The sequence below is a fragment of the Natator depressus genome, chromosome 1, assembly GCF_965152275.1.
Source record: "Natator depressus isolate rNatDep1 chromosome 1, rNatDep2.hap1, whole genome shotgun sequence".
Taxonomy (NCBI): Eukaryota; Metazoa; Chordata; order Testudines; family Cheloniidae; genus Natator; species Natator depressus.
In genome coordinates this window covers 221,840,187-221,864,878 of record NC_134234.1, presented here as the reverse complement: position 1 = coordinate 221,864,878, position 24,692 = coordinate 221,840,187, and the positions used below count along the sequence as shown (strand labels likewise).

Below are 24,692 nucleotides of genomic sequence, written 5' to 3'. Positions count from 1 at the left end.
GTGGTAACAGGCAAAAACACCAAAATGATTATTGAAGATGTAGAATCACAACTGACTGCTAAGTGTGACTAAGCTCAGTTAAAGTTCAACATTCGTTTGCCTCCACTTCAGCAAAGCTGCCCATTCTGTAATTAATAAGTAGATGACCAGCAGCAGCCGCTGACAAAGCATACAGAAGATCCAGCCTCCTGCTTGCTTGGAACTGTGTTGTATTGTAAGCCGGTAGGGTGCATGCTCTGCAGCTGACTGCAAAAAGTCTCTCAGCCATTCTATAGAAACAGGTACCACTTCTGATTTTATTTCATCATAACATACAAGTAATGCTCATGACACATCAAGATGAGAAACTCATCTTTGAACCATTTAAACAGCTTGCCATACACCAAAGAACATTATATTCAGATTAAACATTTACACACTGCTCCCCCCAGCCTCCGTCTCACTTTCCAAGTTTCTTAAACCCATTTTCTAGCATCTCTCAGGTACAGGATATGAGTACAGAAATGAGATAAGGAGATACCACTACTAGACAGGCTCCAAGGCTTCTTTCTCCCATGCTGGTGTGCTCAACAGCCCAATCCAATAGACTGCTGATCCTGCAGCCATGACTTAACTGTTGATTAGAGGATGTTTGGAATGATGAGGAGTTGCAATGAGACCAGATTTCAGTTGCCAAGAAAGGGTTTTAAAAAAAAAAAAAAAAAAAAAAAAAAAAAAGTCTCCTAGCAGAAGCCAGGACGATCTCAGCTTTGTTTCTGCTGGCAGGGATGTCTTTAAAATACTTTCCAAACCCCCTTCTTGTGAAATATTTGATTTCAACTATTACTTAAAAAAAGTGGTTGTAACTGAAATCTGGTATACATGAGATCTGATAAATGGATCACATGTATCCTGTATATTACAAACGTGTGTTTATATGCTCAATGTCACTTTCACTTGCTACATAAAACAAGTGGCAGCATGGGTAGTGATTAGCCAAGACCTGATATGCTTTACAATGTGGTATCAACCTACATGCTTGCCGAAACTACCCTCCCTTCCTGCATTTCATACACACATAACAAACACAGTCTATGGATTCAACCATTCCAGTTGCAGTCTGTGTGTCTCGCACTCTTTAGGATCAAGTTAATCAACTCTGTAGCTTTCTCTCAGTGCTAGTTTTAAAAAAGTCCATCATAGGACATTTAAGTCACATCCTAGCCACAAATAAAACAAAAAAGACAAAATCCTGTCCATTTCTCGATATAGTAAAACCTGAGATTTGAGTCACCAACTAGCTACTCTTAAAGAACAAAAACAAGCTGCTGACTTGAACTAGGGCTTCAGTGACTACCAGATCTTAACTGACAAAACCTCAGCCAACTGCTTTAAAAAGCAGTTAAATCATTTTAAAGTATTTTATATTTTCAGCTGCCTGCACTGAAACTGTACAAACAGGGGGTCCTACTGCAGGACGCTGTAGGGATCTGGAGAATTTTCAAATTGTGATCTTTGTCACAATGCTGGACTGAACGACGAAGCATGATGTTAGACCCCTGCATATCGTTTGTTATTTTAATACCATAATCCTCTAACAAGGCATATGAAGTGGCAGCCAGAGTACCACAAGAATCACAGGCTGGAGAGAGAAAGCAGCTGGTTCTCTCCCTCTCAGAATAAATAAAAATACAATAAATGAATGAGCCCTATCCCTGTCCCCTCTGGCAGCAAGGAAATGACAAGATCTTCCCTAGCAGGAATCTCCAATAGGTAGTTAAGGCTCTGAAACAGGTACTGGCCAGCAACAACAGCAGCAGCGGCAGGATTTACAACTCTCGCCATCAGCAAAACGATGTTGTATTAACATAGAAGCCCTACAGTGGGGATAGAGAGAGAACTGCAATGGCCAGATTCTCAGGTTAGCTTAGAACATGTCATGGGAAATTCTTTTATCTCCAGCACTTGGTCTTGATTTTTTTTTTTAAATCTTATTTCTTTAAATGCTATCGTCTACCCCCAGCCCCTGAAGGACAGTAATGTGGAACCCCTTCTGTCCCTCTTGGATGACTGAGGCTTGATCTTAACAGGCTGCTCCACTTCTCATCTGAAGTTAGTGGGTCCGACAAGGTTTGAGGATTAAAGAAGGGATGTGTACATGCCTAGGGATGTGCGAATCCTCAGGATCTGGGCAAGGATATGGAAACAATTACTTTTATTTCTTTTAAAAGGTTGGAAGTAGAGACTAAGCCTTCCCCTTTAGGGAAAGGGAAAAGTACAGACGGGGCAATTCTCACACTCTTACTATACTTGAGGGGTCAAATCCAAGGCTCCTACTCATTTTCTTTAAAAAAAAAAAATTTAAAAAATTCTGCTTTATCACCTATTTAATTTTCAGTAGACAAAGGGATGGTGCTACTTGCACCCAGCCACTTCTCTCTTGCACATAACCCTAAATATTATCCACCGTTCATGCTACCAGCATTCAGTTCTTCCTTTAGTATCAGGTTTAGAGGTGACAGATTCACACCTCAAGAGCCAACTTCAGAATCACACACTAAAAAACTGTCTGGTTTTGTGTTTAAATGAACTGGGGATTGAGCACATTTGAGAAGATTAAATTTTACCACTGGTCTCTAAGCCAACTGAGAAACTTGTGCGTAGACCGCTTTAATCAATCTCACTGTGTGGCCAGTCATCTACTCACACTGCTTACAAGCTGACTACCAGAGAGTGCGTCGCCATGAAAGCTGTAGCTTTCTTTATTTTTTGAGGTATGGGTTTTGCTCTAAAGCAGCTTTCTGGCAAGTCACCTCAAACCTGTCCATGAGAATGATAGTTATGTCAATATTTACATTGTCTGAGCTTTGTTTTTAGCCCAGCCCTGCTGTGATCAGTCACCACTTGTTTGGTTTCATAACCAATCTCTGTCCTTAAGGAAAAGGATCTCTCTCCAGAAGTCGGCTCAGTCTCAGGGCTAAGGTGCATTGTTGATTGGGGGGGGAAGGGAAGGGTTTGAAGAGGGGCACTAGAATTCATTTGTGATTTTTAGTAATGTGTGTCAGTGGAACCAGGGAGATGGCCTATCACTAAGAAAGCTTCGTTTAAAGGATGTGCAATTTGTCGCATATAATCGCTTCATCTGTCAGGGAAAACTTCTGAAACATCTGGCCTTCCATCTTAAGGGAGAGGGGGAGAAAAACATCAAAAAAAATACAGCGGCTCTCCCCCGTGCAGATACTAGTTTGTCATGTCTGGTAAATAAATCTATTCATTGCCTTCACACTGAAGCCCCAGTTTTTAAAAAAATTTCAGATTTACAGGGAATTGTTTTAAACGGGGAAAAATAAGCCAGCTACAGTGTCACAATTGTCTGCCATGTCTCAAGATACCTCAATGATTTCCATGCTGCCCGAAAAGCTAGACTGGCTGCCCACTTTCCCCAGTTCCTCTCGGGATCTGTTTTCTGACATGATGCTCTCCCCAAATTCCATCTGGCAACTTCTCCGCTTAAACTGCTTTTCAAAGGAGCTTTCCTCATGCCAGCTGCGCCTTGAGTCACCTCTGTCGCCCTGCTTCTGCCTCCTGCGCACAGCGCCAGCCTGGTCACAGCCCGTGGGCAACTGGCTGCAGCTGTAAGCAGAGTAAGTGGCGCTGCTCCCGTAGATTGCGGAAGCGGAGTAGAAGCGAGAGGATTCCGTCGCAAAATACCAGCTGTTGGTAAGGGACGTGGTGGATGTCTGAGGAGCTAAGATGTCAGAGTGCCAGCCTTTGAGGCCCAGCCCAGCAGCAGACTTCCCCACGTGTTGCTGACTGGTGGGAAGGCCAAACAGGAAGTTTGTTCTGTAGTTGTCTTCCATGCTCCCGCTCCGATGCAGCGGGTACAGCAGCGACCTCTGAGTCGTGCTGCCGCTGCTGGTTCTCCCCACGTGCGGCCGCTTGCTCTGGCTGTCCAGCTGCCAGGCGTTCTGCGGCCTCTCAGGGGGATCTGCCGCCTCTTTATCGGGGCTGGTCTCTGGCGTCTGTTCGGAAACCTCCTGGACGGGGGAGAACTGACACAGCTTGTTGCTGCCGTCTAGAATGCTACAGACGTTCAGCTGTTTTAAAGCGTCCTCGGATGCTGCAAAACCCTGCACCGACGCAGCCACGCAGCTGCTGCTTGCTGTGTAGGATACTGATTTGATATCCAAAGAAAATGAGCGCTTCAGTCTGTTGCTATCTTCTACCTTGTCCGAGGACACATGGAGTCCATTTATGCCCTGTACCAGCGGGCTGTCCTCTAACGCTGGCAAGTGCGAGTACGGGAGACTTCCAGAGTCCATCAGCTTCTGCTCCACAGGCTCGGAGGTAGAGTTAGGGCCAAGCTGATTAGTGGAGAGGCCACTGCTCTGTCCACTTTCCGGGACCAGTCCATGCTCGTTGCTTTTTTCCAAATGCAAACGTTTCAGCTTGCTCATTGGTCCAGGCTGCCCAGTCTGGTTCTTAATCTTCTTCTCAAAATCCAGAAGCTGGCCCAGGAAATTGAAGTTGGGAGAAATTGTTGCCCTTTTTTCTTTCACAAATCTAAGGGGGAAAAGCAAGAATTATTTAAAAACCCTACTGGTTAAAATGTGAATAATATTCCCACTAAGAGTACTAGGCTTACAGTCCTTGGGGGGGTCTTGATTCTTGTTAAAGTATTTGGATTCAGGTTCAAAGAAGCACCACTAATGGATGCATGGGAAAGGCAGGGACATCAATGAATTGAACGACTCAAAGGTAAGCCCAAAATAGTCTCTCTCCTTTTTACAGTTTACACCACTCTTCTTAAAGAAGAGGGGGGAAATCGGTGCCTTTATTTTTTCTTCCTCACTATATATAAAGAAAGCCTAACAGGGGCTTGGAGTTATTCTGTGCAAGTTTTTACTTCAGATTATCTGGTTTTGAATACCCTGTTCTGCTGGATTTTTTTTAAGAGCCTCTCAGACCTTCTTCATATATTAAAGAAAAGAGTTCTTCATTCTTTTCGCCCCTCTCCCTCGTAGGTCACCTTTAACTCTCTCTCAATATTTTAAATTAGTTTATCTTGCTAACATTAGCATTTTCTGATCTTCTCTCTGTCCTGTTTTTATCTTCTTGTAGGCAGGGTCAGCCTGATCTGCAATATGTTGGGCCTAATTTGTGCAACAAGGACCACTGGTTTCTATGATGCATCAGTTCCAACTGAAAATTAAATTGACTTTTATATAATTTGATTAATTAAATCTAAAAATGCAGCACAGTTGGGCTATGTCAATATTTCAGAATTTCTCAGAAAAAGATTCCCCCCAGTTCCTTGGCTGGCAATTTTGTAAAAATTTGCTTCATGCCCGGTCAGTAAAGCACTGAAACAAGTCCTTACAGCCTATTGAAATCAATGGAATTTATGTACATGCTTAAATTTAAGCATCCAGTATTGAACCGGATGAGCTTAAAATATATAAAGTTAAGAAAGTACATTTGCTAAATTAGAATCCAAAAGTAAACAGAGGTTCAGTATTGAAGTTTGGGCAAGCACTTCCTCTGAAGTTACATACAGTAACATCTTGACAACTTGTTTGATTTGCATTGTAGCCCATGAATACTACCTGCTCTTTATAAGCTCTAAAAAGTTACCATTGTTACTGTACGTGCCAGCATAGGAGTCCAACCCCCCCCTCCCACCCGTGTGTTTTCATTCCTGGAATTACACAGGTAACAAAATGGCAGGTGCAATCACAAAAAGCCAGTATAAGTGGAAGTGGCAGCAAATGCATCTTTCCCTGTGATCATGTATTTGGGGAGAAAATATAAAAACCCACCAGGGAAAGGCAAATATCTAGAAGTCTAGGAATATCCTGGGAAATGGGGTGAGGAAGAGTATTAAAACAGGAGCAAAAACCATCAAGACCTAGTGAACTCTAGGGGAAAGTAATTTTCTCTTACAAACATGCACATGTGGAAAAGTAAAACACTCAAACTATACTACATTAAAAAAGCTAAACAAAAAAAGTATCCACAAGAAACTGTTCCAGTCAGACTAAAACAGAAAAATCCATATAACTAAGTTATAGAACCATCAAATAAAGAACTACAAAAACGCAAGAGATTGCTTTGGTTTGTTTTGTTTTGCAGTAGTCACTGCTACCAGTCATGGAGAGGACTTGGAACCTTTTGATTACAGTTTATGCTAACCCTTTCAGTGCTAATCCTGTGACTAGTGAAAACAGGCAAATTAATAATAATAAAATAATAATAATAATTAATAATAATAATAATTTGAATGGGAAGATCAGACAAGAAGCATAAAATGGCAGCTGACACTACCACCCTTATACATGCATCCATATTATTCTCTGGCAGCTGGGAGAAAGGGACATCCTGCAGACAATTCTCCATCTCAGAATCTCCTGAGCAAGGAACTTGAAGCATTCATTCTAACGTGTTCAGGAAGTCAGTCATTGATTTCATACCATCTTTGTTCTAATTGTTTTCCTCTCTGCTGGTTGCCCTTTTTGGATTAACCCAGTAGCTTCTTTCCATCATGTTGTCAAATGTACAAAATAAACTAGAGAAAATACTTTGATCCTTCACTTGGATTTTACTGGTAACAAATGTAAAGCTAAGGTTTCAGACAAGTTATTTTATAGTTGTTTATCTTCTACCTTTCACTAATTCAGAAAATAAAATATGCCCTTTGTAGATTTTCGTTTTTAAAAGCTTTGCACCAAAACAATGCTAAACAATTGCGTTTTTTTAAAAAAAGTCCTTTACCACAACTTTGCACAGAAGTTTGACTTGATTGACAGTGACAGGCTAGAATTCATTGCAAAAGTTCAATTGACTGCAAGTGCTTAGAGCCAATGAGAAATCTCATTAGAAAAAGGTGTTGGACTTCTGTCATTCATACAACTCCAGTTTCATTTCTCTTAATGTTGCCAGCTTAAAGTGATTGTAACACAAAATCTTAGTCTGCCTTGTGAAACAGGTAATCACTGCACATAAACCATGTATTTTTTGTCTGTGTCCTGTCTAATTCCTAGTTTGTTCATCAGCATCCCTTATTTATGCCACTTTCACCATATCTAATGGAAGCTCCCTTGCATTAGTAGGTTCTTAACTAGTTCTGAGGAGGTGCAGTGTTCAGATCTTGCATGATAAATCTCCCACATTCTGTAAAAAGCAGCCTTTAAAAACGAGAGTTTCTATCCGTCTAATGAAATATTGATTAGATCCAGAAGAAATTCTGCCACTCAAATAGAAGTTAATCCCAGGCAGATTTTCAAATACCCTTCTTCCTATCACAGCAACACCTGTAGTAATTGGCAAGGTGGGTCTAACCAGCTCAGCAGCAGCTGTTCAAAATTATGTTCTTGGGAGCTTACAGTACACGTTACAGATAACAACCTCCTCAGAAGTAAACAAAAAGAAAGCCAGGCTGGCTTTCTGTGGCATTGAGAACAAAATGTTTGTCAAATGAAGTACAAAAATGGTGGTAACAAGTCTGTGTTCAACCTTCCCAAAGCATTCACAGTCAAACTAGATTTCAAAATTGCCTACTCGTGTGAAACGGAGCTCAATTCTTGTACAAAACCCTTGGCTGCCCAAAGAACTGTTACTTCAAAAGATTTTCAGAATGATCGTTGACGGACTTCAATGGCAACAAATTATTCATCTTTCAGTTTACTTAATTCCTAGAAGACATTCACTACAGCCATTTGTGATCATCATCCAATACCACCAGTAAATCGTTAGATTCAATCTAGCATTTTCAAAAGTGCACACACTATATAAACAACATTTGCTATTCTGGTTTTTCTCCTCTCTCTTTGTGGCTTATATTGGCACAGACTACTAGATGGTGGCCTATATGTGGTCTCATCTGCATATTCTATTTCTTCCTAGCTATTACTATTATTTAACATTCTACCCCTTACCTACTCTGAGCAGAGGCCAAGACTATATTCTGCAGTTGGGAGCTAAATGCCACACACCCACATCAATGGGTGGGGGAACTTGATGGGGCCAGTGGTGAAAAGGGGACAGTCCCAGTAGCAAGGGAGGGAGTCACTCACCAAGGGACAATAGGTAGCTTCTCCCGCTGGGGTCTCTGGCACCCATTGGCCAGATGGGTGAGAAAGGTGCTGATTGGCCACCATTCCACAGCTCTCAGGATTTAGCTCAGCACAGGGGCCACGTGGAGCCTCTTTTGGCTCCATTTCAGCAGCTCACCCTACCCACTTGAAGTAGGGATGGGAACCCGGTCTGACAGATGCTGATAGACTAAACAGAGTCTAGGCGATCACCTGTTTAGGGGATCAGGAAGGATTTTTTTCTCTCAAGGGCCAACTGGCAGAGGACGAGGGAGTTTTTGTCTTCTTTGTGGCACCTTCAAGCCACAGTGGGTTAAATAGGAATATGCTGAGTACCTAACCAAGGTACTGAGGTGGAGTTTATTTGTTGCAACTTGCAGCCCATTTCCAGTGCAGTTAAGAGAATAAAATTAATGGTTCCCACAAGTATAATACCGGGAATTTTGGTGATGGGCCTTGAGCTCTTCTGATGGGTCAGACCTTGGGGCCCTCGCGGGCCGAGGTCTCAAGCCTTCTGCAGCCTCTGTCCCCCTTGTCAGAGGTAGGGAGGCTGGGACTCAGAGCGGGGGGTGGAAGAGGTCGGCAGAAGAAAGCCACCCCGTGTTATGGGTTATACGGTAAGGAGCCCTGTAACCCCCACACAGGAGCCAATTAAATGCCTGGTATAGGAGAGCATGGGTGATCGGCGGGTAGTGCCCCATCTGTATTAAAATTTAATACAAGTTGCAGCATGTCGCTTCATTCCATGCATGTGGCTGTCCTCATTTTGCAGCTGTGTCCACATCAATGTTAGGTTTTTACTTCCTACAAACGACAGGGCTGAGTCTGCAGGAAGCCCATATTTAAAGCAAGAGTGACTTCAGGCATTCTTGGATGAAGAGGGAAAGAGTACAGGACGAAATAATGTTAATAAGTTTCAAGCTGACAAGCACAAAAGCTCATTTAAAAGGAAAAGTCTGTCCTTACCTGTAGGCTTCATCAAGGGACATATCCATTCTTTTCATGATGTATGCAATTGCAATTGTGGCAGAGCGGGAGATCCCTGCTAAACAGTGCACTAAAACTCGCCCATTTGAGGCTTTTGCTTTCTCTGTACAACAAAAAGAAAAATTCAAGACATGTCACTGTCAATGGCACAGGGTGATGAAATATTTAAAGCCTCCCTGTGAAAATGACAGAACTTTAAAGTTCACTCTTTATTACCGATCCCATGGAAGCTTCAAGCAGAAATCAGTGTTATGACTGATCTGTTGTCTTTCATTGCATGTATCCATGTTGATCTGTTCTTGTATTAAGAATATTACTATATACAAACAGCATTACAAAAACTACCATCTCACGATGCATTAAATAATAATCCTGACCGGGGGGGATTTGTTCCCATTTTGTATAGGAATAAAATGTAACACAAATTAAATGATTTGCCCACGTTCATGTGGTGGGTCAATGTCAAAGCTGAGAACAGGACCCGAAAGTGCAGCTCTCTTGCTCTAAACACAACACCCTCTCCTTAAAAAACAAAAAAAACCCCACGGATGGAGCAGCAGCTTTGTTGTAGCCTGATCCTGCACCCAATGAACTCAATGGAAGCTTAATCATTAATGTGTTGGAAAGTTCAAGATCTTCATGCAGATTTTTTTTTTTTTTTTTTTTTTTTTTTTTTAAAAGGAAACCTGTAACATTTACAAACACACACACACGTACACCTTTGTTTTGGATCAGGGAGGACATGATACAAGAGAAGGGAAAAGAGGGGAGCCCAAACCTTTAATCTTTCCGTTTCCTCTGAAGCCAAAATTTACATTTATACTGAACTCATACTTAGAGCAATGATTTAAAAATTTTAGTTACATCACACAGTATGTGACCGGGGGAAATTCTATGATCTAGGCTAAGACATATGCAAAAGATAAGTCGGTGTCAACTGTCTGTTTAATCTGTGCTGGAGAATGAAAACCTTACAATGCTGTTGCTAAGTCACTATAAAATTGTTTATTTGTTAAAAGCCTTCCGTCCAATTGTACATAAACTTTGTGGTTACGTTTCTTAGCTTTTGGATAAGCTTATTTTTACAAAATGCTGAATCTGAAGCCAAATTTGACCCATTTCCCTTTAAGAAAGATTATGGCAGAGTTTTGTTCACACCTGACATTTACGTAATGCTACATGTGTGTTCAGCAGGAATCTGCGATTGGCACTTGACTCTACTTCCCTTTTTATGGCACTGCTATGGTATGTGCTGATGCTCTTACTGCTTCCAGGACCTTCAAAATCCCCTCTACAAATTGTCAGCAGAAGTACCTTTGCTGATTTCTTAACTGTTAGTGTGATGTAGAGAGGCAGGCCGTTTCCTAGCCAACAGGGAGACCATGTAGGGAGGGTACAGCATTACTTATTCCAAAGATTACCAGCTAACTAACGTTTTCTGATGGCAGAATGGTTGCATATATTTTAAACACACATGCACACCTATATTTATACATGTAATTTCCTTCCTGTATGTGGCATTGCCTTTTATGCTGATAAATGCAACTGAACTACTTCAAAAGCCAACAACGTTTTAAAGTCACTGTAACCAGGCAGGAGCAAGTCTTCGATGTCAACTCCATAAAAACCATCTAGTCCGTGTGTAGCACTGCTCCCCCCCTCCCCCCGCCAAATAAGCAAAATGTCCGTATACATAGAGAATGAACAAAAATAATGAAAATATTATTGTGCTATTATATAAAGATGATGGTTTCTGAATAGCATGTTCAGATCTACTCATTCTATCTCAAAATAAGTACAGCAGAAATGAAAGGGGTTCACAGATAGATGAGAATGTAAATTAGAGACAGAGACCTGAGCTGGAGCAGAAGTTGAAGGTTTGGGAATGTTGAGTTTAGAGAGGAGATGTATGAGTAGGGACACAAGACTGGTATATAAAATGACAATTGCAATATGGAAGGTAGATCAGGTGCTTCTGGTTACTTTCTCATAATAAAAGACGAGAAACTTAGCAAAAAAAAAAAATCAAAGAATTAAAATGGATAAAAACTCTTTTTTAAAAAAATGGCATAATTAGCATACAACTGTTATCTCATCTTACCAATAAAATCAACTGATTTGTCTAACCAAGGCAAAATTTTCTCGCAGAAGCTGTCATTCACAGGTACTCTCAAGAAATGGGACTCTGGGATAAAGTCAGGCTTTGGACAGGTATTGCTTGCATTTAATACATAACCAATAGCATTCTGCTGCATCAGCTCCTATAAAAGAGACAAAGATCAAGAGTGAAAAAAAATACAGCCCTATCTCTGCAAGGTAAGAAAATTAAGCAAATAAAAGTAAACCTGAGCCTACTTGGAATGTTACTTAACTGGAAGCTAGATCAGAATTCTTATTTGCATAATTCTAACTGTATGTTAGACATAAGAACGGCCATACTGGGTCAGACCAAAGGTCCATCTAGCCTAGTATCTGGTCTTCTGACCAGTAGCCAATGCCAGGTGCTTCAGAGGGATTGAAAAGAACAGACAATCATCAAGTGATCCATCCTCTGTCATCCATTCCCAGCTTCTGGCAAAATTTCTATGTGTTGGATTATCTTGCTAAAATCCACCTGAACTCTCAAGACACACTTAAATGGATGGAATGACTACGTACTCATCGGGGAGACTTACAAAAAAAGGAGGGGGGACACTTCCCGTTCTCAAGTGTAACGTGTTGTTAATAGGAGAGGTGGAATTCACTGCCACTTTTGTTAAAATATATGTTCATTTGGTGGCAACAGAACTGGCCCTCTCAACATGTCCAGTATTAACAGGCTTACTTACCACATATGTAGTTCTGGGTTATCCGTCACAGAATAAAGTTGCCCTCACTGAGAGTGTATAAAAGAGGGGTCACTGAAAAGTGTGAAATGAATCTGATAGCTCCCATACTGCTAATGCAATAGAAGAATGATCCCTAAAATGCATGTAACTTATTAGCAATTCCAGCTTTTTGTTATTGCAGTCAGTATTCTCTGCATTTTTGCATGGATAATGGCTAAGGCTATGTCTGTCATGGAGGTCACGGAAGTCACAGAATCTGTGATTTCCAGAGACCTCCGTGACATTTTCTGCTTCAGCCCCAGGGGCTGTGGGACTCTGGGGCTGTCAACCAGCAGGGCCCTGACAAGGTTGCATCAACAGGGGGCCCCCTGCAAAGTTCCAGCGACAGGTGACAGACTCCTGAGGGCCCTCCTGGGGGTTTCAGCCACGGCCAACAGCCTTGCGCGGGGATGGGGGTGGGGGAGAGGGGGATGCCTCAGGCGAGTGGCTGGGGGTGTCCCATTTTCTCTTTGGGAAATATGGTGACCCTGCAGCTTCCCGCTGCCGCGGGCGGAGGGGGCCCCCCATAGCTCCCAGCCACCACAGTGGTGGGAGAAACCATGGAGCCGCAGGAGCAGAAGTCACAGACAGGTCACGGCTTCAGTGAATTTTTGTTTATTGCCTGTGACCTGTCCGTGACTAACTAAAAATAACCATGACAAAATCTTAGCCTTAATAATGGCAAGTGAGAACATCCCCGCTAGAACGAACGAACAAACACTTTCATCACCAAGCAGTAAGTTAACCACCTCCCCGATTGGCATATCTCTGGCTTCTGAGAGTTGTATGAAGGTAGGTTCTGCATATAAATCATACTTCCGGACACAGAGGTAAATCAGTCTATCCTGGTTAGTGAAGAGCTAAAGGTCCTGATTTGGAATTCATTTTCCCCAACATCTGTCAGAATCGGGGCTTCTTCATCCTAGCTTCCTGGCTTTGCCGCAGACTTCTTTTGTGAGCTTGGGCAAGTCACTCACAGCTAGATTCACAAAGGGACTTAAGCACCCAAGTCCAAGCACTAAGATCCTCAAAACTCCCATTCAGCTGCTGCCTAACCTGTAGGCACTTAAAGTCGCCATGCACCTAAGTTTTTGCTGGTGGGCCTGTGCAAGCCTGCCTAAATCCTGATGCTGCTGAGCTGCTTGGTGCTCTAGCTCATGCCTAAACCCCAGGGGATTTCAAAGTAGGCGGTCTCACACCTATCTCACCTGCAGGGCCCAATCAGGCATGCTCTGAGACTGCTTACCAACTGGACTGGGCCTTACGCAAAAGACATCTGGCACATGACCAGATTTGAAGAGAGGTGCAGGGGCGGGGGGGAGGGGGGACGTCAGAGAGGGAAAGTGTGTGTGTGAGATGCACTCATCTTATTCCAACAGAACTGTCTGGAGGCTAGAGGTGCAAGAGTTTGAGCTAAAGAGAAAGTTTCCCCCCATTTTGGCTTGCTGTACTCAGTGGGTAAAATTCAGCCTAAACATGAGTTGTAAGTGGGGCTTCAGGACTTGTGCAAGCTCTCTGCTGCAGGATGTATATTCTCCAAAGAACAGTGATGAGCAATGCACTTATAAGCACATTCAAACCCTTCCAGCTGGGATTTTCAAAAGGACCCTAGGGGAATTAGGCACTGAGCTTCTACTGAAATTCAGGTCTAGGCACATACCTCCTTAACAGCCCTCAGTATGGGAAAAATGCAATAGTAAAGGTAGATTGGGGGTGTGTGTGTGGGGGTGTGTGTGTGTGTGTGTGTGGGTGTGAAACTAATTGCTGCACAGCTTTATATTTGTTTAAAAATAATTGATACTGCTGTCACATTAAGGCTGGGATTTACATGTAAGCACACTCAGTAAGAAAAATGTTGGTTTGAGCAATTTAAATATTTTAAAAATATACAGTTTACAGCAATTAGTGCCTCCACCTCTCCATTATTATATCTTCCCAAACAGCTGGCTCTTAAGATGTCTGCAGACTTGATCTTTTGTCCATTAAATTTATTTCTCCCTTTTCCTGTTTGCGTACCCAGTTCTATTTTTAAAAAAAATCAGTTTGGCAGTAGTAAGTGTGCGTGTGTGTGTGTGTGTGTGTGTGTGTGTGTGTGTGTGTGTATTTTTTGGCACAGTATAAGGATATAACTACTTAGGGATTAACAGAACACAAACACATATTTGGCAAGTTGCACACTTTAACTATTGATCATACAACCCTCTTTACTACTATATTTGAGAATCTTGTATAGCCAGGGACCTAGAGAAATGAGGAATACAGCACAATGTTTTTAACAGGGAGCATTTATAAATGTTTCCTCTACAAGAGTCAATAAATAGTTTGCTTAAAACACACACAGAAAAGTCATTTGTCCTCTGAAGAGTTACTGTGCCAAATCTGGAAGATACTTCAGTCATTCCAACATGAAACAGGCATTTTAGTTCTGATGTGAGTGCCAAGCTCAATGCTACCCTAACCATAGAGTTGCTACCACCACCTCCATAGGAGTTCAATTCACAGCACAGCTTCTCTCTCCTCCCCACCCCCCTCACAGGCCAAGCCCCAATTCTAATTTCTCTCCATCACACACAGGCTCTGCACCCCTCCTCCCCAATCCTGCTTCCCGCATATCTTCTACAGCACCACTCTGCAACATGCTCCCCCACTCCCCATTATATCACATTTAGCTACTACATATTGATACGCAAATGTTTAAATCTGAATATGGAAGGAATGTAGGGGCTAATCTGAGCTGTGCACAGAAAGTGGCATGGGTTGGGAATGGGGTTTGGTGGGGGTGGGCGCAATATTTTTAAGTTTGAGTCAAAGGTTGCTTGACTCCCATCAATGCAAATGCTAAAAAATAAAAAAGGTTAAACCACGCACAGTTCACATATCTCCAAACTCATCCTGAATAACCAATATGGAGCCTTAACTCTGGCCATAAATACAGTGTAACAATGTAGAAATCTGTGTGTGAATACTATAAAAAAAACCAAATCAATAACCAAATTTAGATCACTAAAAATAATACAGATCGCCAACTCACGTAAGTTCTCCTAAATGTTACAGGAACGCTGCTGCCATTTGCAGTTTGACAGTGTACCTCATTTTCACAAGCCTGTACAAAAATCACAGGCAGAACCACGCTCAATGTAATTTATGAAAGCCCACCAGGGGAAAAAAACCCCAAACTTATTGCCAACAACCATTGCTGGAGTTTGAGACTGTTTGTTCAGGATGAGGGAGGAGATATATGAGCTGTGGAAGGAGAACAGATGAGTGAATGTAGATGGGGCATTGAATGGCTTCTTTCTTAGCTTTTTCATATGGTGCTGGTGGGCCACTCGCTCTAAGAACCTCAACGCAAACAAAGATTTTTGGTGAGGAACTGATTATGTAAATTGGAATGGAGAGGATGGCATAAAACAGCATATTCCAAGCCTGTGTGTGTTTGAGTAAAAAAGAGTTAGTGCTCATCTTTGGGACTAGGCCTAAAGAAAGAAGTTATGATTCCTTGTGTTTGGGATATAAAATCATTCACAGAGCTGCAGACTATAATGTAATAACCAGAACAGTGACTTCACTGTAAGGCACCCAAGAGGAAGAAATGAATTATGACGGGAGGAAGATCCAGAAATCCTAATGCTAACAACTATGTGAAAAGGAGGTAAATGCTCTTTTATCAAGTTATTTACATTTTGCGACTTGTTTAATCTTAAAATTAATGACTACCCAAAAATGCCATATTTTTCCAGGACACAAAAGCCAGGTCTAGAAAAACAAAATAGTTTTGTAAGGAGCAAAGCAAAAGGTTTTACAGTAACTTGTGTAAAATGTGCTCATGAAATATACATGAGCCTGAACAACTCTTGCCTACACCTGAAAACACTGACTATAAAAAACTTGTACGTTATATGCCATCCTTTAAAAGGGACACAGTCAGGTAAGCGTATGCCCAAAATGTAGGTTGTGTCCTTACACAAAATTTTAAGATCAACAAAAACAGAGTGTTTGGATCTAAATACTCCCTTGTAACATTTTTGCAAATACTCAACTTTGTCTTAAATGTTTTGAGACCCAGAAAGTGGAACTGACTCATCAATTTTCATTATCCAAAAATACAGAAAGTTCATAGTATAAATGGTTAATAAGAGCCTGACTTTACAAACATTTATACCCAACTTTGCTTGCATGTGCAGTCTGACTGATTACTCATATGGGTAGACCCATCAAAAAGTTAAATGCCTAAATATTTCCAGTGCCAGGGCTCAAGTACTAAATTCATAATGGGTCCACAAAAAGCATTTCTGAACTTTGTACCTATTTCTAAATTTAAATACTAAAAAGCTATCCAATATAAAATCCTAAAACAGAAATAGGTGTTCTCTTTACAATTTCTTTAAACAAATATTTTAAGTCAATAAAGTGAACATGTAAAGAATCCCTAGGACTTTGTAAAGAAGTTGCAAATTTTGATGACTAACAAAAACTGAAACCACACATTTCTGCGTGCCTTACCTTTTCCTAAGTGATGCTATATACCAACTATACATATGAATCAGAAACATTGTGAATATTGTTTTTAATTGGTCTAGGTTGGGGATTATTGGTAACTTCAGATTGCAAGATACAAAAACTTCTGCAACAGGATAAAATGGTTTTGTTTCTCCCAGGAGTCTCACATAAGACTGCAGAGGACAACACTCAGCAAGCTTGCCAAGTGATGTGTCAGAGACTCCTCCAGCCCCATAAACTAGACTGAATCATCTACAGGCTCCAATATCCACTGCTGAATCTTATGGCAGATTTATAATTCATTTTGCAGAATATTTTGGATAAGTTTCGGTGATATGGAGATCAGTTGGTCTGGTTAGGATTGCTCACAACACAATCGATGATCAGAGAGCACTCAGAAGGCAAAAGCAAGGACAATAGAGATCTGTGAATTTTATAGAATTTTTCTGCAGAATTGCCCATACACTTTATTGCACTTTCCATAATTTAAAAACATGAACAAGAAGCGTATCTTATCCTAAGCAGCAGAGACAGAAGCCAAGCAGTCAGTCAGGGGCATGCAATCCTAATGGCTGCCTCAGAGAAAGTTCTTCTGCCACTTGTCACTAAGTTTGGTTCCCTTCCTTCCTTCCAGCAGAGAGTCCTCACTTTCATCCACTTGGAACATTTTTTTAAAATGATCCATCTCTTCTAGATTGCTCTCCCTATAAGCATTCTCTCAACAGTCATATCCTGGCACTACAGAGGCGGTGAAAGTGGTCCTTTGATCTAGGCACGGTCAAGCACTGGAGGTTCTTATCACTGTGAGCCCTCTTCTAACCTCTTCACTGGAATGTAGTACCTCACGTGTCCCTCACAGTTGGTGCTAGCAGACTGCCAGAAAACTGAGGTTCTCAGGAAAGCTAAATGAAGGCTGTTGGCATCTCCCACCACAGAGAAGGAAAGTCTCTTTCTGCTGCTAAATCACCTGGGAAGGTGCCAATGGGATTCCAGAGGTAGAGATCTTCCTTTTGCTCTCACAGCTACATAGACAAGGCAGAAAAGACTACAGATATTCAAGGTGAAAGCCATGTATAGACTTGTCAGAAGAGGCAAGTCACCAGAACAATAAGCATCCAAGGGCCATCAATACCCTTAAAAACTACCTACTTACTGCAGTGTAAGCCCCGTCAGAGATGCCTAGCTCACAAAAGGAGGCTTCCACCTTTTGTTCAGAGAGAGAGAGAAAGAAAAAGTATGATGGATAAATAGGTCTGAGATCATAAGATGCAGCTTTTCCCTGGACCTGATAAGAAACCCAAAAGACAGGTTCCTAGTTTCTGCTAGAACTTCTAGCAAACTGATAAATGAAGAAATTAATAATCTGTCCAGGACTGGGACAGAAGAACCAACTGTGGGGGAGAGAGATTCTGTAGACTTTATTCTACCTTTTATGTGACTCTCCAAAGGAAATGGAAAGTGGATAGTGATTTTAGACATGAATTCCCTCAACAGATAGATGGAGAAATGCAGGATTTGATGGAATTCTAGGGTCCCACTCTCGCTGTAGTCATGGACAACTGAAGGACTGATCAATATAGCGGCCACATACCTTTACATCAAGATCAGAAATTCTCATTGCGCAGTCCCCTGCTTCTGCTGAACAAAAAAAGAGCCATCCAGGGCCCCCACAGACAGCCACTGTGGTTATAGCAACCCCTCCACTCTGACAGGATTCACTCCCCTTCCCCCATACCCATTTCTCACCAAAGTTAACCCAAGCTTTGTCCTTGAAGATTACACATAGAACAACTGTGCAAGTGCTCTCCTCCCTTTACAGGCATTAAATTATTGTAAGTGTGGAGAGGAGCTTCTTTGTTCCCCTCCAGGATTATTCACTGGCTAGGGGCCACTATAGGCATAACAAATGGCAAACATTTAGTGCCTCAGAACCAGATGGATAACATGAGAGCAAGAGTTCTGTCCCTCATCCTGAATGCAGGGACCTTGATCAGGAACCTGATGGGGGCTGCTCAGCTGGACTTTGTCATGACCCTGGACATGACCCTCCTTGGGGATGAGAATAGCATTGTGTATTTAAAATAATCAGAATAGAAAATAAAGTTTCTTGGAGACGTTCTATGGGTTTGTGGCAAGGGAGAAAAGAAAAATCTTTGATTTGTACTGTCCTGGGGCCACTAAGAATATACACGCTAAGAAAAATGATAAATTGCTCGGACATCCACCAAAAATAAGTCGGGTCTAAACTGCTGGCTTGTTGCACAGTAAAATATGTGCAAGTTTTAAAAGAAATATCTGAAGTGAATGTAATCGCCATGGACTAACCTCCATACTGGCTGCTTTCTTTATGTGCTGTGGAAAAAAGTGTCTAGTAAATTGCCTGTACTGCAAGGACGCCATTAAAATAATGGATCTAAAAAGCCATGAACAATACCTTATTAAAAACAGACTGGAAAGCAGAGAGAAACAGAAGGAACTGGAAAGAATCTAATTATGGTAAAGGGATCTGAATGTGATAGAATTACAAGCCTGTTGAGACTGGAACAAGAAATGTCTTCACACACAAGTTTTTACATATGCATATGAAACCGGACATTCCCTACTTGGGTGAAGAACTAACATGTTGTGGGGTGGGGGTGGAGGAACCTTATGTGGGTCTTAGATAGTTCTCACAGCTCAGTATTTAAACACCTTGTAAACAGCAGCTGTCAAATGGGAATAAACTGGAATTTTGAGAAAGAGGGAAGGTTCCCCCCCCCCCTTCATTTCAACATTAAAAAAAAGTGATTACCTGGTGAGGTGACAGGAGGGCTGACGCATGAGCCAGGCATGTAGATAGTTGATGTATACACACAGGGCAATAGAAATTAGATATTGAGGAATCATAGAATATCAGGGTTGGAAGGGACCTCAAGAGGTCATCTAACCCAACCCCCTGCTCAAAGCAGGGCCAATCCCCAATTTTTGCCCCAGATCCCTAAATGGCCCCCTCAAAGATTGAACTCACAACCCTGGGTTTAGCAGGCCAATGCTCAAACCAGGAAGCTTTCAGAGAAATGATGAGCCTGCCCCACTGCAAGATCATCATTTAGTTCCCCAACAGAAGGTGTAATTGGCTATTTTAAAGACACTGCAGGGCTGCTGATTTTAGGAAAGCAGCAAAGGAACAGCGGTCTATTAACCTTATTTATACCTGTGATCAGTGTTTTACCATGATTACAGTGCTATAGTACGGATGAATTTAAAAGGCCCAATGGACTGTCCAAGACTGTATATTTTATAAAGGTGACTTTAAAGAAAGATATGCGCAGTAATATCTCCTTACAAGATGCCCAGTGTTTCAAACAGATTTTTCCTAGTACTTATAGAAAATACATGAAATAACACATTTTTTTTTGTCCTGTAGTTGCCATCAGTACACTTGTGTTCATAACTTGTATGTTTGCCAGAAGAACTAGTTGGAGCCACACATGAAGCCTGTTCAACTTCTGCAGTGAGAGATTATTAAATTTCCCATTGGTTGGTAGATTGCTGAAGTAGGTATTACATAGCTGATTGAGGTTAAGCCACACAAGGCTGTCAGTTGCATTTACTCTAGGTGTTTTGCATTTCTACTGCTGCAACATCACAATGCACTCACAAAAAAAACTGAGACGCAATTATTTCAGAAAGCGTGATCTGTATATTTTTTTGTTTTCTTTTTAAGCAACTCTTTCCACTCCTGAAAACTACACATCCATGGCCGTAAGTAATAATTTCAAAGTACCCACCTTGTTGAGGACATCTCGCTGGCAACCAAGGTAAAGATGAGGCAGGATTCTGGTTGGACCAATGTTGGAGACAGGTAAGCAAGGTTGAGAAATACAAGTAGGGACTAGAACAGATTTTCCTTCACAGAGGCCAGGGAAACAGCTGGAGAATTCAGCAAACCCACCTAAGAAAAGCAAAAACCTGAGTTTCAGTGCAGTGGGGAGAGTGTAAGACAAAGCCATGTAAAAGTATTTTAGCGTACCCCCAATATCAAACACAAAAAATTATTCTGGGGGTGGGAAGCGGTGATGGGATGCAGCTGGAAAACCCTAGAGAAGCAAGTTGATAGAGCTGCCTGTGCGTCTTTGCCAGAGCCGCTGTGACTGCCAAGTTCCGTATGTAATCCAGCACAGAGTCTTGCTTCATATGCCCCCCACCAATGATATAACGATCTAAAAGAAGCCTGAAATGTTTCTTCTCTTCATTACCTCAAAAACTTGAGGTACCTCTCAATATTTACTTGTGGAATGGAGACAACAACCCCCCTCCAAGATATCCGATCACTTAGAATTAGCAATGACATTGTCCCTTTCCCCTTGAGCCAAGGCTTTAATAATTCACTGCAATCGCTGTCACAGCAATGGAAAGGAGAAGAATGTGTCATCAGTACAGGGTTTTTAAAAGTGTTAAAATGCATTGTGAGCTGAATGAACACTGACTGCAGAATTTTTCGTCATCCTAGCCTTGTGCCCCAACAAAAAAATTCAGCCAGTCTCCCTGTAGACCTCACGTTTCAAAGCTGCAACAAGTAGAAACTTCAGTCTTAAAAAAAAAAAAAAAAAAAAAAAAAAAAAGGAAGAAAAAGAAAAAATAAAAATCTAGATTCTGGGATTCTCCTGGCAGCTGGTCAGTAAAAGTAACACGAATCTTGAATAAGTGGTCCCTCAATCATTCTGGTTAATGCTTTAGATTCTCTTCACATTATGGTTATCCTAGTATTTTTATTGAAGTTTTCCCCTCATTGCATTATCACATGTATAGACTGGCTGCTAGTGTTTTAGCCACAGTATTGTTTAAGTCTGCTCAAAGAAGATCTGACGCTAGGACTAAAATCCCCGAGGTTACCACTGACCTGTCTACACTAGCATTCCCACCATTAATGTAGCTCTGCTGGTAGGAAATACGAAGATAAATGCTAGTGCAGACAAAGGTTAAGACGGTTAGCCACAAACATATAAGCACAGTTCAAGATTGATTCCTTTCTCCTGTGTGGACAGGTTTCCCCTGAGAACTGTGTTAGTGTTAAAAAGCCACGCTATATGCTCCATCTGCACTGGCCTTACAGAGTTTAAAAATCATGATTCAACATAGTTGTTGGCAAACATGTGCTAGCAAAATCTGGCTAGCTAGCATGCTAGAAACCAAATTAAACTAAAGCATGGGCTTTTTACTCTCATGCCTCATGAACAATTTACATATTACCATTAAAAAGTACCCAGCCACTTATTCAGTGCATATGTTTATTTGCCAATGCTATTCAAAATTAGACAGCAAGTATGATACAAATCAAGATAAGAGTCTCCAGTTCTCTCCCCATGGGATCTTATAACATGCAGAATTACAAGTAGGGAAAGTAGAGAGAAAATCCTAAACAGATTATAATTATAAATGCCCCTAAATCCTTTGTATCAAGAAAATAGAGTATTAATATGCAAAATTTACCAAACACTACAAACTGCAGTAACAGGTAACAACAAAATAAAGTAATTCACAAAATTATACTGTTTTTGACAAAAAGCTTGTCCTGCCACTGTCTGAGTTGTATCTGTTCTCTGGATATATAGGAATTGAGTCTCTACTGCTGGCAGATCTGACATCTTTTACCAAAATTTAGGGCATGGCTACACTTGCGAGTTAGAGCGCATTAAAGCAGCCCCGGGTGCCCTAACTCATGACGCATCCACACTTGGAATATGCGTGCCATCTATTGCCCCTCTGCAGTTAGGGAAACCCATTTGTGCAAAGCCAGCCACAATGTCCTGCACATTACCCGGAGTCAAGGTTCTTCTGAGCAGGATGCGATTAATGGCCCTGCAAACTTGCATCAACACGATTCCAACGGCTGACTTCCCCACTCCAAACTGGTTAGCGACCGATCAGTAGCTGTCTGGAGTTGCCAGCTTCCAGATTGCAATAGCCACCCACTTCTCCACCGTCAGGGCAGCTCTCAATCTCGTGACCTCGTGCCGCAGGGTGGGGGTGAGTTCCTCACACAGTCCCATGAAAGTGGCTTTTCTCATCCGAAAGTTCTGCAGCCCCTGCTCCTCATCCCAGACTTGCATGACGATGTGATCCCACCACTCAGTGCTTGTTTCCCGAGCCCAAAAGTGGCGTTCCACGGCGGTGAGCATGTCCGTCAATGCCACAAGCAATCTTGTGTCATATGCGTTATGTGAGTCGACATCATTGTCGGACTCCTCACTATCAGTTTGTAGTGTAACTGGGCGCGGACACACCGGCGGCACCTCCTGCTGGTCATCTCAGGGAATTAGCATTCCAGCCTCTAGAGCGCCCTCCGTCAGCTGGTGTCTCGCCTTGCTGCTGGCTCCTGTGTCCCTCCCAGGACCCCAGTGCCCCTTTAACTGGGTGCTGCCCCCTGGCAGTACCCTCACAATTCTGGGTCTCCCCCTCCCAGGGGAACCCCCCACCCACTATCCCTACCTCGCCTCAGTCGTAGGCTCCTGCCAGTCACCAGCTAGCCCCCGCTCCCTGGGGCAGACTGCAGTATGAGCCACCCATCACAGGCAAGGTTGGGTTTGGACCTGCTGCTTCTGTCTACCCATGGCTGCCCCTGCAACCCCCATACCTAATAAGGCCTTCCCAGGCCTGCAGCCTGGGGCTTTCCTAGGCCAGAGCTCCCCAGCTCCCTTGGCCTTTCCCCAGCCCTGCTCCAAACTAGGTCCTCTATTCAGGTCCCTGCAGCCAGGTCCCTCCCTCTCAGAGCTAGAGAGAGTGTTCTTCTGTTCCTGGCTTCCCTGGCTTTTATATGGCCCGCTGGGTCTGTTTGGGGCGTGGCCCCCAGCTGCGGCTGCTCTGCCAATCAGCCGAGCTTTTCCCCTGCCCCAGCTCTAGCTCTCTCCCAGGGCTATTTTAAACCCCTCTGGGCCCGAGCAGGTGTCCAGTAGCTACAGTAGCTTGAGGAGTAACTTGACTGCTATTCGTGACGTGTTGGTGAGACCCATCAGCATATTCCTCAGCAGTTCAGGATCCATCCCCACAGCGCGCAGTACAAAAAATGTTGAAAGATGGCGCCAAATGTGGACAGAAGCACAGGGACTGCTGGGATGCAAAGCGATGCATCACAGGGTGTTGGGACAGGACCCAGAATGCCCCGCACCCCACCCACCGCCCTCTTCCCACAAGCCACAGCGTCAGAATGGGAAGAGTGCTCTGTGGGATAGCTGCCCATAATGCACCGCTCCCAATGCCGCAAATGTGGCCACGCCAGTGCGCTTGCAGCTGACAGTGTGAACACACGGCAGCGCTTTCCCTGCTGCGCTCTCTGAGGGCTGGTTTAACTCACAGCGCTCTACATCCGCCAGGCCCTTAGTTTAATAAAAAAATTAAATCCCATCTATTTTAGATTTTCAAAGCATTTCCGTGTCTTACAATGCAGTCACATTCTTAACAGCTCCTACGTATCTGAAAAGCAAAATATGTCTGGCAAAATCCAAAAGTAACTCAGCAGGACAAAATACTATGGTTAACAATTCTATTTACAGATGTATCCCTTTACCCAGAGAGAAGTCCCCCTTTTGTTATGTTAGCAATAGAGTATTAGCCAAAGATCTCAATCAATCAGCCTTCAATAACTGAGCGCTAAACGTTAGTCTCCAAAATATTATTCTTTACGCCAAATGACTTGCCGGTAACAAGCTCAGCTGAAGAGAGGTTTACATTAGAAGAGTTTCATTGATGGTATTCCCTTAGGGCTTGTCTACGCCGGCCAGTTTCTGTGCAGTAAAGCAGCTTTTTGCGCTCAAACTGCAGACATGTGTACACACTGCCAAGCCACTTTGTGCGCTGAAACGTCTCAGCTGCAGTGCTGCAGAAAAACCACCGCAACGAGAGTCATAAGGCTATTTGTGCAAAGGCTCCAGCACTCTATTGCCAGTGTAGACACGTGATTGCTTTCTGCGCAGTAATTGGCCTCCAGAGCTGTGCCACAATGCTTCAAATGACCGTTCTGCTCATTGTTTTGAACTCGGCTGCCCTGGAGACATGCGCTCCTCCCCCGTTTCTGACAGCCATTGCTGATGTCGGGGTTTCCCTCTTCCCCGCCTCAGGACTGGTTGCTTCCTGCCGCTGTCTGAACATACAAGACAGCATGCTGACACACACTCTGTCCCTCAAAACACACTGTCTCTCTCCCCCCTACATACACACACTCACTCTTCCCACCCACCCCCGCACACACTTCAGTTGCAAAGCAGCTGGCAATGTAGTAGGATGCCCATGG

General features: G+C 42.7%; 1 protein-coding gene across 1 annotated transcript in view; it reads right to left on the bottom strand.

The window, feature by feature from the left end:
- Window positions 1–248: 248 nt before the first annotated feature.
- The window catches only part of DUSP16 (dual specificity phosphatase 16), an 88,952-nt gene continuing 64,508 nt past the window's right edge, over window positions 249–24,692 (bottom strand). The window contains exons 4-7 of the mRNA XM_074936272.1: window positions 20,194–20,357; window positions 11,158–11,317; window positions 9,036–9,159; window positions 249–4,542 (exon numbers count right to left, since the gene is read on the bottom strand). Of these exons, the coding sequence (XP_074792373.1) occupies window positions 3,363–4,542; window positions 9,036–9,159; window positions 11,158–11,317; window positions 20,194–20,357 (1,628 nt within the window). The 3' untranslated portion in view covers window positions 249–3,362. The remainder of the gene's footprint in view (window positions 4,543–9,035; window positions 9,160–11,157; window positions 11,318–20,193; window positions 20,358–24,692) is intronic.